Source organism: Coregonus clupeaformis, chromosome 11 (assembly GCF_020615455.1).
Source record: "Coregonus clupeaformis isolate EN_2021a chromosome 11, ASM2061545v1, whole genome shotgun sequence".
Lineage (NCBI taxonomy): Eukaryota > Metazoa > Chordata > Actinopteri > Salmoniformes > Salmonidae > Coregonus > Coregonus clupeaformis.
In genome coordinates this window covers 32,070,162-32,082,987 of record NC_059202.1, presented here as the reverse complement: position 1 = coordinate 32,082,987, position 12,826 = coordinate 32,070,162, and the positions used below count along the sequence as shown (strand labels likewise).

Genomic DNA, 12,826 nt, shown 5'->3' with positions numbered 1-12,826 from the left:
GTTGTGATATAGCCTGGAATCGAACCAGGGGGTCTGTAGTGACGCCTCAAGCACTGAGATGCAGTGCCTTAGACCGCTGCGCAACTCGGGAGCCCAATGAAACACATACCCACAGCATTTACATTTACATTTTTAGTCATTTAGCAGACGCTCTTATCCAGAGCGACTTACAGCATGATGCTGCCACCACCATACTTCACTGTGGGGATGGTGTTCTCGGGGTGATGAGAGGTGTTGGGTTTGCGCCAGACATAGCGTTTTCCTTGATGGCCAAAAAGCTCAATTTTAGTCTCATCTGACTAGAGTACTTTCTTCCATATGTTTGGGGAATCTCCCACATTGCTTTTGGTGAACACCAAACGTGTTTGCTTATGTTTTTCTTTAAGCAATGGCTTTTTTCTGGCCACTCCTCCGTAAAGCCCAGCTCTGTGGAGTGTACGGCTTAAAGTGGTCCTATGGACAGATACTCCAATCTCCGCTGTGGAGCTTTTGCAGCTTTGCAGCTCTTTGTTGCCTCTCTGATTAATGCCCTCCTTGCCTGGTCCGTGTGTTTTGGTGGGCGGCCCTCTCTTGGCAGGTTTGTTGTGGTGCCATATTCTTTCCATTTTTTAATAATGGATTTTAAATGGTGCTCCGTGGGATGTTCAAAGTTTGATATTTTTTTTTATAACCCAACCCTGATCTGTACTTCTCTACAACTTTGTCCCTGACAGGTTTGGAGAGCTCCTTGGTCTTCATGGTACCCCTTGCTTAGTGGTGTTGCAGACTCTGGGGCCTTTCAGAACAGGTGTATATGTACTGAGATCATGTGACACTTAAATAAAGTCCACCTGTGTGCAATCTAACTAATTATGTGACTTCTGAAGGTAATTGGTTGCACCAGATCGTATTTAGGGGCTTCATAGCAAAGGGGGTGAATACATATGCACGCACCACTTCACCGTTATTTATTTTTTAGAATTCTTTGAAATAAGTTATTTTTTTCATTTCACTTCACCAATTTGGACTATTTTGTGTATGTCCATTACATGAAATCCAAATAAAAATCCATTTAAATTACAGGTTGTAATGCAACAAAATAGGAAAAACGCCAAGGGGGATGAATACTTTGGCAAGGCACTGTATGGAATCATGTAGTAACCAAAAAAAGTGTTAAACAAATCAAAATATATTTTATATTTGAGATTCTTCAAATAGCCACCCTTTTGCCTTGATGACAGCTTTGCACACTGTTGGCATTCTCTCAACCAGCTTTATGAGGTAGTCACCTGGAATGCATTTCTATTAACAGGTGTGCCGCCTTAAAAGTTAATGTGGAATTTCAAATCAAATCAAAATGTATTTGCCACATACGCCGAATACAACAGGTGTAGACATTACCGTGAAATGCTTACTTACAGCCCTTAACCAACAATGCATATATTTTTTAATAAAAAAGTAAAATAAAACAAAAAAAGTGTTGAGAAAAAAAGAGCAGAAGTAAAATAAAATAACAGGGCTTCTTTCCTTCTTAATGCGTTTGAGCCAATCAGTTCTGTTGTGACAAGGTGGGGGGTGGGGTAATACAGAAGATAGCCCTATTTGGTAAATGACAAGTCCATATTATGGCAAGAACAGCTCAAATAAGCAAAGAGAATCGACAGTCCATCATTACTTTAAGACATGAAGGTCAGTCAATACGGAAAATTTAAACAACTTTTAACGTTTCTTCAAGTGCAGTCGCATAAACCATCATGATGAAACTGGCCACAGGAATGGAAGACCCAGAGTTCCTCTGCTGCAGAGGATAAGTGCATTAGAGTTACCAGCCTCAGAAATTGCAGCCCAAATAAATGCTTCACAGAGTTCAAGTAACAGACACATCTCAACATCAACTGTTCAGAGGGGACTGTGTGAATCAGGCCTTCATGGTTGAATTGCTGCAAAGAAACCACTACTAAAGGAGACCAATAATAAGAAGAGACCTGCTTGGGCCAAGAAACACGAGCAATGGACATTAGACTGGTGGAAATTGGTCCTTTGGTCTGGAGTCCAAATTGGAGATTTATGATTCCAACCGCCTTGTCTTTGTGAGACGCGGTGTGGGTGAACGGAGGATCTCCGCATGTGTATTTCCCACCGTAAAGCATGGAGGAGGTGGTGTTATGGTGTGAGGGTGCTTTGCTGCACACTTAACCAGCATGGCTACCACAGCATTCTGCAGCGATACGCCATCCCATCTGGTTTGGGCTTAGTGGGACTATCATTTGTTTTTCAACAGGACAATGACCCAACACACCTCCAGGGTGTGTAAGGGCTATTTTACCAAGAAGGAGAGTGATGGAGTGCTGCATCAGATGACCTGGCCTCCACAATCCCCCGACCTCAAGCCAATTGAGATGGTTTGGGATGAATCAGACCGCAGAGTGAAGGAAAAGCAGCCAACAAGTGCTCAGCATATGAGGGAACTCCTTCAAAACTGTTGGAAAAGCATTCCAGGTGAAGCTGGTTGAGAGAATGCCAAGAGTGTGCAAAGCTGTCATCAAGGCAAAGGGTGGCTATTTGAAGATTTGTTTAACACTTTTTTGTTTACTACATGATTCCATATGTGTTATTTCATAGTTTTGATGTCTTTACTATTATTCTACAATGTAAAAAATTGTAAAAATAAAGAAAAACCCTTGAATGAGCAGGTGTGTCCAAACTTTTGACTAGTAGAGTAGGTCTACTTCACTTACACAATGAACGATGGGGATGCTTTCCTCTCCTGAGATTCTGCCATACGGGTCTGAAAGAGGGGAAGAGGTCATGGGTCAAAATCACTGGAGACTAAGTTAAGAGTATTTGAGCCTTTAGAAGTACACTAAGAGCTTATAGAGGATCTGTAAGAGTTTGTGCTATGCTGGACTGTGACAGTCCCATCAGTACCTGTTGGAGTTTCTTCTCTATGACTGACAGTGTGACGGCTGGGGGGACTCTCTGGCAGCAGCTCGGCCGACTGGGGCTCAGGGACAGAGATTCTGGGGTCAGGGGCTATGAAGTCAGGGGGTGTGTCCGAGGGGGTGGTCGGAACAGCCTGGTCAATGGTACTGAAGTCCGAATCTGAGAAGCTATGATAGGACGGGGTGTCATCAGCAAGGTCACCGCGAGGAGGGCCGTCAGATGGACAACGGGTTGATCTGGGCTCAGACACATGCATCAAGGGTGGAACCTCTCTCAGAGGCTCGGGGGAGGGGCCGGGGCTGTAGTACTCAGAGGCAGGCTCTGAAGAGCGGGCTAGAGCGGTGAGCCTGGACATCCGGGACTGGTTGCTGGCATTAAATGGTTCCTCCAGGTCCTCATTGTCAGTGTAGACCTCTCCGTCTGTAAACGCCTCTCCGTCTGTGTCCTCCAGTTCACTGGCAGCACTCAGGTAGTCCGAGTGGGACCGGTCCAATGCATCCAGCTCCTCCTCTCCGCCTCCCTCCAACTAAACACACAGACAGACATTTATTTACTTATTTTGGTCTTTATTCCGCCAGGTAATTCAGTGAGAGCAAATTCCCGGTTTGACTGTGAGCTGGGATCTGTCTGTCTTACCGTGACTTCTGAGACCCAGACAGGTTTGGCCTGCTGGTGTCTAATCTTGTCTTTCAGAGTCTCATACCACACATTAGAGCTGGGCTGGAGATCAATACGAGCTGGGAAGAATGGGAATGATGGGACATATTTATTAATAAAACTATTTTTTACAGATAAACCACTTAAGAGCAAAAACAACATGTATGTGTTTTGATAACACAGGTGTGTGGTTTACCTGCGAACAGATGGCTGCAGTGCTTCCTCATCTTGAGGGCCTGTGCGTAGAGGCGTCTGGAGCTCTTGTTGGAGTTGGGGCACATCCTCTGCCTCATGGCCTTGACGTCCTTCCTGCTGTGTGGGTCCAGGAACAGCACCATGGGGTGGTACTGGATGTAGTTCAGACGCTCCACTGCAGTAGGAGTAATATCCAGTAGAGGGTGCTTGTTCTGGAAACAGAGAGTGAAGAAACATACAAGGCATTTTTCTTCAATTCTGGTCCTGGATTCAAACAAGCATACAGCAGTTGTACGTCTGCTCTGTCTCACACCAAAACAGGTCACATCCCAGTTTGTTTCATCACCTTCTCTGCAATCCTTCGTACTGTGTCCAGCTTGATGACTGTGGAAGTGGTGTCTGCGCCACTACTATGAGGAGCCATCTCTGCCACCTCATATTCGTCAGGCATCTCTCTGGCCAGCTTCTCCATGGCCACATCGTTCAGAGGACCCAGGATGACGATTGGCCGTTTGAAATTAGCTGGAGCGCCACATGGGTCAAAGGGTGTACATGTGTTTAAAGTGTTTGACTATTATGTGAACTATTATGCAAAATAAAACTGTCCCTACCTTCTCTGAGCAGAACTCTCTCATATGCTGGGAATTTGCCCTGGATGGTGAGCTGGAGCAGGTCATCACGAGTCCTGCGGATGTTCTTCTTGGCCCTTCTGAGCCCCCGTAGTTTCCAAAACTCTGCCCTGGGCCCTGAGACGTGGCGATCCCCTCCTCCACTGGCCCTCTGAGCCTGCTCCATACTGGCCAGAGTCTCGGCCCTGAGAGAGAGACGGAGAGGAAATACCATGTAAATGATGCTGTAATATAATTATTGTAGAATAAAAGCAACCCTAATGACAGTATCTACTGTAAGTGTACACATTGGAAAATAGTGCAGTAGCATAGTGCACTCTCAGGTGTCATGCTCTGTAACCATATGTATCTTTATACATTTGTCTTTTACATCCAAATCCAACCAATCAATGAATGAATAAACCAACCAACCAATCAATCATTCTAGTCTCAACTCACCTGGCCTGGTTGGGGATGGTGCCCTTGTCCAGCTCATGCAGGTCGTTGCCCATGCGTATAGCCAGCCACTTGCCCAGCTTGCCCTTGTGCATGGTGTCCACCACCCTGAACACCTCTCCCCTGGTGAAGGCTAGGCCGATGTTGCCCTCCACCTCGTTGTCATAGTGGGTCCGGACGTAGAACGAGTCCCCCAGGTTGGACTTCAGGATCTTCTTGTAAACTGACAAGAGAGGAAGAATAACTTAGTCATTTAGGAATAACTTTATCATTTGTATGTCCCTTATTACTGGGTAGAGTTAATACCAAAGTAATTCCATAGAAAACGTCACATGGACAAATCCTCTGAAATCAACTACAATTCTTCCCCCCCCTGCATCTGCTTCAGTCTCTGAAGTAGTACTCACGGTCCATCTTGTTCTGAGTACGGATGTCCACCGGCTCCCCTCTCTTGATGTTGATCAGGAACATTGCAGCTTCCTCACGGTTGAAATGACCAAAATCCACCCCATTCACCTACAACAAGACCATAAGCGGTGAAAGACGTGTTGCATCTACTTGTACTGTAAATCAGCACCTCAGTGGTCACCAACACCAAAGAGCTACAGTGTGTACAGGCTTTTACTTACACAGCATTAAAAATAAAAAAAACGGAATAAACTAATCAAGATCTTAGTTGAATCAGCTGTGTTAGTGCTGGGCTAGAACAAAAGCCTGCACACCCTGTACCGGTGGTGACCGCTGCTGTGATCAGTGGGTCTCACCTTCATGATCTGGTCCCCCTCCTTAATGCCCTGCTCCTGGGCTGGGCTGTTAGGCTGAACCCCGTCCACAAAGATGCCCACGTCGTTGCCTCCCACCAGTCTCAGGCCAACGCTCCCCTCCTTCACAAACGACACTGTGTTCAGATCTGAGCTGTATCTACAGAGTAAATACAGGTTTAAAAAAGGAGTCAAATCAAAATGAGTATTAATGAAAAGGAGCATTGTCTTATATTCAACAGACTATAGCAGGGTTCTCCTACTGGCAGCCTGCGGGCCGATTTTGGCCCGCGGGTGACTTTATTTGGCCTCCGAAAGTTTTCGGAGCCGAAAAACAAACAAAAATCGTATACAAATGTAAGCAAGGTTTAAAATGAATGTTTTAGTCATATTATACACTGCTCAAAAAAATAAAGGGAACACTTAAACAACACAATGTAACTCCAAGTCAATCACACTTCTGTGAAATCAAACTGTCCACTTAGGAAGCAACACTGATTGACAATACATTTCACATGCTGTTGTGCAAATGGAATAGACAACAGGTGGAAATTATAGGCAATTAGCAAGACACCCCCAATAAAGGAGTGGTTCTGCAGGTGGTGACCACAGACCACTTCTCAGTTCCTATGCTTCCTGGCTGATGTTTTGGTCACTTTTGAATGCTGGCGGTGCTTTCACTCTAGTGGTAGCATGAGACGGAGTCTACAACCCACACAAGTGGCTCAGGTAGTGCAGCTCATCCAGGATGGCACATCAATGCGAGCTGTGGCAAGAAGGTTTGCTGTGTCTGTCAGCGTAGTGTCCAGAGCATGGAGGCGCTACCAGGAGACAGGCCAGTACATCAGGAGACATGGAGGAGGCCGTAGGAGGGCAACATCCCAGCAGCAGAACCGCTACCTCCGCCTTTGTGCAAGGAGGAGCAGGAGGAGCACTGCCAGAGCCCTGCAAAATGACCTCCAGCAGGCCACAAATGTGCATGTGTCTGCTCAAACGGTCAGAAACAGACTCCATGAGGGTGGTATGAAGGCCCGACGTCCACAGGTGGGGGTTGTGCTTACAGCCCAACACTGTGCAGGACGTTTGGCATTTGCCAGAGAACACCAAGATTGGCAAATTCCCCACTGGCGCCCTGTGCTCTTCACAGATGAAAGCAGGTTCACACTGAGCACATGTGACAGACTCGAGTCTGGAGACGCCGTGGAGAACGTTCTGCTGCCTGCAACATCCTCCAGCATGACCGGTTTGGCGGTGGGTCAGTCATGGTGTGGGGTGGCATTTCTTTGGGGGGCCGCACAGCCCTCCATGTGCTCGCCAGAGGTAGCCTGACTGCCATTAGGTACCGAGATGAGATCCTCAGACCCCTTGTGAGACCATATGCTGGTGCGGTTGGCCCTGGGTTCCTCCTAATGCAAGACAATGCTAGACCTCATGTGGCAGGAGTGTGTCAGCAGTTCCTGCAAGAGGAAGGCATTGATGCTATGGACTGGCCCGCCCGTTCCCCAGACCTGAATCCAATTGAGCACATCTGGGACATCATGTCTCGCTCCATCCACCAATGCCACGTTGCACCACAGACTGTCCAGGAGTTGGCGGATGCTTTAGTCCAGGTCTGGGAGGAGATCCCTCAGGAGACCATCCACCACCTCATCAGGAGCATGCCCAGGCGTTGTAGGGAGGTCATACAGGCACGTGGAGGCCACACACACTACTGAGCCTCATTTTGACTTGTTTTAAGGACATTACATCAAAGTTGGATCAGCCTGTAGTGTGGTTTTCCACTTTAATTTTGAGTGTGACTCCAAATCCAGACCTCCATGGGTTGATACATTTGATGTCCATTGATAATTTTTGTGTGATTTTGTTGTCAGCACATTCAACTATGTGAAGAAAAAAGTATTTAATAAGATTATTTCATTCATTCAGATCTAGGATGTGTTATTTTAGTGTTCCCTTAATTTTTTTAGCAGTGTATCTGTTTGGCCTAGCATGCTAGTAGATACCCATAGATGCTAGTAGATACCCATTGGCTCACGAACTTCCTTCATACTGGACACAGAAACACAAAAATAGTATGCACGAGTTCATCTGACTCTGGGGAAGTAGATAAAGGGCCTCATTGCCAGTATCCCTTTAATGTAGTCTATATGGGTATAAATAAAGCAACTCACCCCAAGCTAGGTGTGGGAATGGAGTCTGGGGGTAGGGAGTAGAGGGGCTCCTCTGTCTTGGCTGAAATGGAAATAACAGTTAAGACCTTACATCCAGAGTTACTAATACATTATAGAGGACATTGGAGAGCTGATATAAGAGAGTTGGTACTTACAGTAGACCGGAGGGTTGCTCTTCATTGATATCCCAGAGCGGACATTGCCATTGGCTCTGCGTGGAATACTACAAGGGAAGAGATACAGTACCATTCACTCACATTTCCACAATAATGCTTCTACAGTGAGTTAGAGGTCAGAGAAGGTGGAAGTGTGCACACACTTGTGATCAGATTGACTTGAATAGTGACGTGACTTTTGTCACAGAGGACCTTTCTTTTGTTTATGGTGGTTGATTAAACTGTTCTTTACCTGGTTGTCTATAGTGGTTTCTAGAATATACTGTAAACTAGCGTTTTACCTGTGGTTGCTCTCCACATCTGTACTCCCAGTCCTCCTAGGGGGTGAGGGTGCACGGTCCGAATCAGAGGAATCTGAACAGGGCAAACACACAGAGTATGAGGATACATACAATATCTCCTGAGTGGCGCAGTGGTCTAAGGCCACTAGAGATGGTTCGAATCCAGGCTCTGTCGCAGCCGGCCGCGACCGTGAGACTCATGGGCGGCGCACAATTGGCCCAGCGTCGTCCAGGGTAGGGGAGGGAATGGCCGGCAGGGATGTAGCTCAGTTGATAGAGCATGGCGTTTGCAACGCCAGGGTTGTGGGTTCAATTCCCACGGGGGGCCAGTATAAAGAAAATATGTATTCACTAACTGTAAGTCGCTCTGGATAAGAGCGTCTGCTAAATGACTAAAATGTAAAATGTAATGCCTTCAGAAAGTATTCATACCCCTTGACTTATTCCACATTTAGTTGTGTTACAGCCTGAATTCAAAACAGATTTAATACAGTAGATTGTTTTCTCCCCCTTCTACACACAATACCCCATAATGACAAAGTAAAAACATGTTTTTAAAATTTTCTTCACATTTATTGAACATGAAATACAGATATCTAATTTACATAAGTATTAACACCCCTGAGTTAATACTTTGTAGAAGCACCTTAGTCATTATGAGGTATTGTGTTAGAGATGGGTGTGAGAAAAAAAATCTACTTAATCCATTTTGAATTCAGGCTGTAACAACAAAATGTGGAATAAGTCAAGGGGTATGAATTATTTCTGAAGGCACTGTACATGTACAGGCCTTCCAACCACAAATTACATGTTTTTAGATGGTGCCCATCTTTCACAGGAGGGTCACTGACCTGAGACTGGTCTGGAGTGGGTCATGCCTTGTCGAGGGGGGTCCTGTCTCACTACTGGAGTTGGAGAAGATTTCATCTCATGCAGAGCTCTGGGAGAGAGAGAGAGCAATCACACTCAATATAATGCCCTTACTGTGTCAACTACCATAAGACTTTTTGACATTGACAGACTTCAAACAGTGTGTGATCTTAGCATGCAGGAGGACTATGTACAGTGCCTTCGGAAAGTATTCAGTCAGACCCATTTACTTTTTCCACATTTTGTTATGTTACAGCCATATTTTAAAATGGATTAAATACATTTTTTTCCCTCAGCAATCTACACACAATACCACATAATGACAAAGCGAAAACAGTTTGTTAGACATTTTTGCATATTTATACAAAATAAAAAAACTGAAATACCTTATTTACATAAGTATTCAGACCCTTTGCTATGAGACTCAAAGTTGAGCTCAGGTGCATCCTGTTTCCATTGATCATCCTTGAGATGTTTCTACAACTTCATTGGAGTCCACCTGTGGTAAATTCAATTGACTGGACATGATTTGGAAAGGCACAGACCTGTCTATATAAGGTCCCACAGTTGACAGTGCATGTCAGAGCAAAAACCAAGCCATGGGGTCGAAGGAATTGTCCGTATATCTCAGAGACAGGATTGTGTCGAGGCACAGATCTGGGGAAGGGTACGAAACAATTTCTGCAGCATTGAAGGTCCCCAAGAACACAGTGGCCTGCATCATTCTTAAATGGAAGAAGTTTGGAACCACCAAGATTCTTCCTAGAGCTGGCCACCCGGCCAAACTGAGCAATCGGGAGAGAAGGGCCTTGGTTAGCGAGGTGACCAAGAACCCGATGGTCACTCTGACAGAGCTCTAGAGTTCCTCTGTGGAGATGGGAGAACCTTCCAGAAGGACAACCATCTCTGCAGCACTCCACCAATCAGGCCTTTATGGTGGAGTGGCCAGACGGAAGCCACTCCTCAGTAAAAGACACATGACAGCTCGCTTGGAGTTTGCCAAAAGGCACCTAAAGACTCTCAGACCATGACAAACAAGATTCTTTGGTCTGATGAAACCAATATTGAACTCTTTGGCCTGAATGCCAAGCGTCACGTCTGGAGGAAACCTGGCACCATCCCTACAGTGAAGCATGGTGGTGGCAGCATCATGCTGTGGGGATGTTTTTCAGCAGCAGGGACTGGGAGACTAGTCAGGATCGAGGGAAAGATGAACGGAGCAAAGTACAGAGATCCTTGATGAAAACCTGCTCCAGAGAGCTCAGGACCTCAGACTGGGGCGAAGGTTCACCTTTCAACATCACAACGACCCTAGGCACACAGACAAGACAACACAGGAGTGGCTTCGGGACAAGTCTCTGAATGTCCTTTGAGTGGCCCAGCCAGAGCCCGGACTTGAACCTGATCGAACATCTGTAGAGAGACCTGAAAATAGCTATGCAGCAACGCTCCCCATCCAACCTGAGAGGATATGCAGAGAAGAATGGGAGAAACTCTAAAAACCAGTTTTTGCTTTGTCATTATGGGGTATTGCATGTAGATTGATGAGGGAAAAAAACAATTTAATCCATTTTAGAATAAGGCTGTAACGTAACAAAATGTGGAAAATGTCAAGGGGTCTGAATACTTTCCGAAGGCACTGTATGTCAGGGATAGGCTACTAGATTCAGCCGCGGGCCGATTTTGTCCGAGTGGATGGTCGTGGGGCCAGAACATAATCATAAAAATGTGTACCCAACAAATTGACCACAAGTAAGCCCAAAAAGAGGTTGTATTTGAAAATAAGTAATTTCATACTCTGATTACATTGAGACACGATCACATCTTTTTATTTGTAGGAATACTTGGGAACAGATTTTCTAAATTAAAATAATTTTACCGAATTCTTGGCTATTTTTTTTACTACAAACTTTGGGAGGGGGGGCCAAAAAAACAACACTTGTGGGCCGGTTTTGGCCTGTTTCTGACCTCTGCGTTCAGAAAGTATTCATACCCCTTGACTTATTCCAAATTTTGTTGTGTTACAGCCTGAATTAAAAATGGATTAGAGCAAAATGTTTGCAAATGTATTGAAAATGAAATGCATAAATATGTCATTTACATAAGTATTCACACCCCAGCAATTACAGCTGTGAGTCTTTCTGGGTAAGTCTCTAAGAGCTTTCCACACCTGGGTTGTACAATATTTGCCTATTATTCTTTTCAAAATTCTTCAAGCTCTGTCAAATTGGATGTTGATCATTGCTAGACAACCATTTTCATGTCTTGCCATAGATTTTCAAGCAGAATTAAGTCAAAACTAACCCGGCCACTAGATTTGGCCTTGTGTTTTAGGTTATTGTCCTGATGAAAGGTGAATTCATATCCCAGTGTCTGGTGGAAAGCAGACTGAACCAGGTTTTCCTCTAGAATTTTGCCTGTGCTTAGCATTATTCTGTTTCTTTTTTATCCTGAAAAACTCCCCAGTCCTTAACGATTACAAGAATACCCATAACTATGCAGCCACCACTATGCTTGAAAATATGGAGAGTGGTACTCAGTAATGTGTTGTATTGGATTTGCCCCAAACATAACATTTTGTATTTACGATAAAAAGTTAATTGCTTTGCCACATTTTTTGCAGTATTACTTTAGTGCCTTGTTGCAAACAGGATGCATGTTTTTGAATATTTGTATTCTGTACAGGCTTCCTTCTTTTCACTGTCAATTAGGTTAGATTGTGTAGTAACTACAATGTTGTTGATCCATCCTTCTCCTATCACAGCCATTAAACTCTGTAACTTTTTTTAAGTCACCATTGGCCTCATGGTGAAATCCCTGAGCGGTTTCCTTCCTCTCCGGCAACTGAGTTAGGAAGGACGCCTGTATCTTTTGTAATGACTGGCTGTATTGATACACGATCCAAAGTGTAATTAATAACTTCACCATGCTCAAAGGGATAATCAATGTCTACTTTTTTTTAACCCATCTACCAATAGGTGCCCTTCTTTTCAAGGCATTGGAAAACCTCCCTGGTCCTTGTGGTTGAATCTGTGTTTGAAATTCACTGCTCGACTGAGGGACCTTACAGATAATTGTATGTGTGGGGTACAGAGATGAGGTAGTTATTCAAAAATCGTCCATGCAACTTATTATGTGACATGTTAAGCACATTTTTACTCCTGAACTGATTTAGGCTTGAATACTTATTGACTCAAGACATTTCAGCTTTTCATTTTTTATACATTTCTAAAACATTTGAAAAACATCATTCCACTTTGACATTATGGGGTATTGTGTGTAAGCCAGTGACAAAAAAAATCTAAATTTAACCTGAAGGCACTGTATGTTAATGTGTCAGTGTTGTTTCAAGTGTTCACCCAGTTCCTTGTATAAGTAGACTAACCAGTCTAGCATCCTGGCTTTATCTTCAGAGAATCTAGTGCACTGAAGCAGACAACTATTGAAACCATTTTGACTAAACGTGTATGTGTGCCAATGTTGTAGAAGGGTTGGTGTGGTGTCTGTCAGCCTGACCTGTATCTGTTCTTGGATACCCTGGAGCCTCGCGCTGTCTACAGACTGCCGTCGAGGGACGGACGCATAACTTGCCTCCGACTCAGATCCTGAGCGCCCTGGGGACATGGACACACACATAGGTAAACACAAACAAACCACAAAACAGACCACACATGAGCAATAATAATAATAATAATAAGCATAAGTTACACATACAGGTAAGTCAATACG

General features: G+C 44.6%; 1 protein-coding gene across 1 annotated transcript in view; it reads right to left on the bottom strand.

Annotated features, from left to right (window-relative positions):
- Nucleotides 1-12,826, bottom strand: part of LOC121576783 (tight junction protein ZO-3) — a 35,331-nt gene that overhangs the window by 2,219 nt on the left and 20,286 nt on the right. The window contains 16 exon segments of the mRNA XM_045223589.1: nucleotides 2,718-2,767; nucleotides 2,908-2,943; nucleotides 2,945-3,448; nucleotides 3,559-3,659; nucleotides 3,776-3,986; nucleotides 4,121-4,296; nucleotides 4,386-4,588; nucleotides 4,842-5,061; nucleotides 5,246-5,354; nucleotides 5,603-5,759; nucleotides 7,771-7,831; nucleotides 7,926-7,993; nucleotides 8,228-8,300; nucleotides 9,079-9,167; nucleotides 9,212-9,219; nucleotides 12,614-12,711. Of these exon segments, the coding sequence (XP_045079524.1) occupies nucleotides 2,718-2,767; nucleotides 2,908-2,943; nucleotides 2,945-3,448; nucleotides 3,559-3,659; nucleotides 3,776-3,986; nucleotides 4,121-4,296; nucleotides 4,386-4,588; nucleotides 4,842-5,061; nucleotides 5,246-5,354; nucleotides 5,603-5,759; nucleotides 7,771-7,831; nucleotides 7,926-7,993; nucleotides 8,228-8,300; nucleotides 9,079-9,167; nucleotides 9,212-9,219; nucleotides 12,614-12,711 (2,164 nt within the window).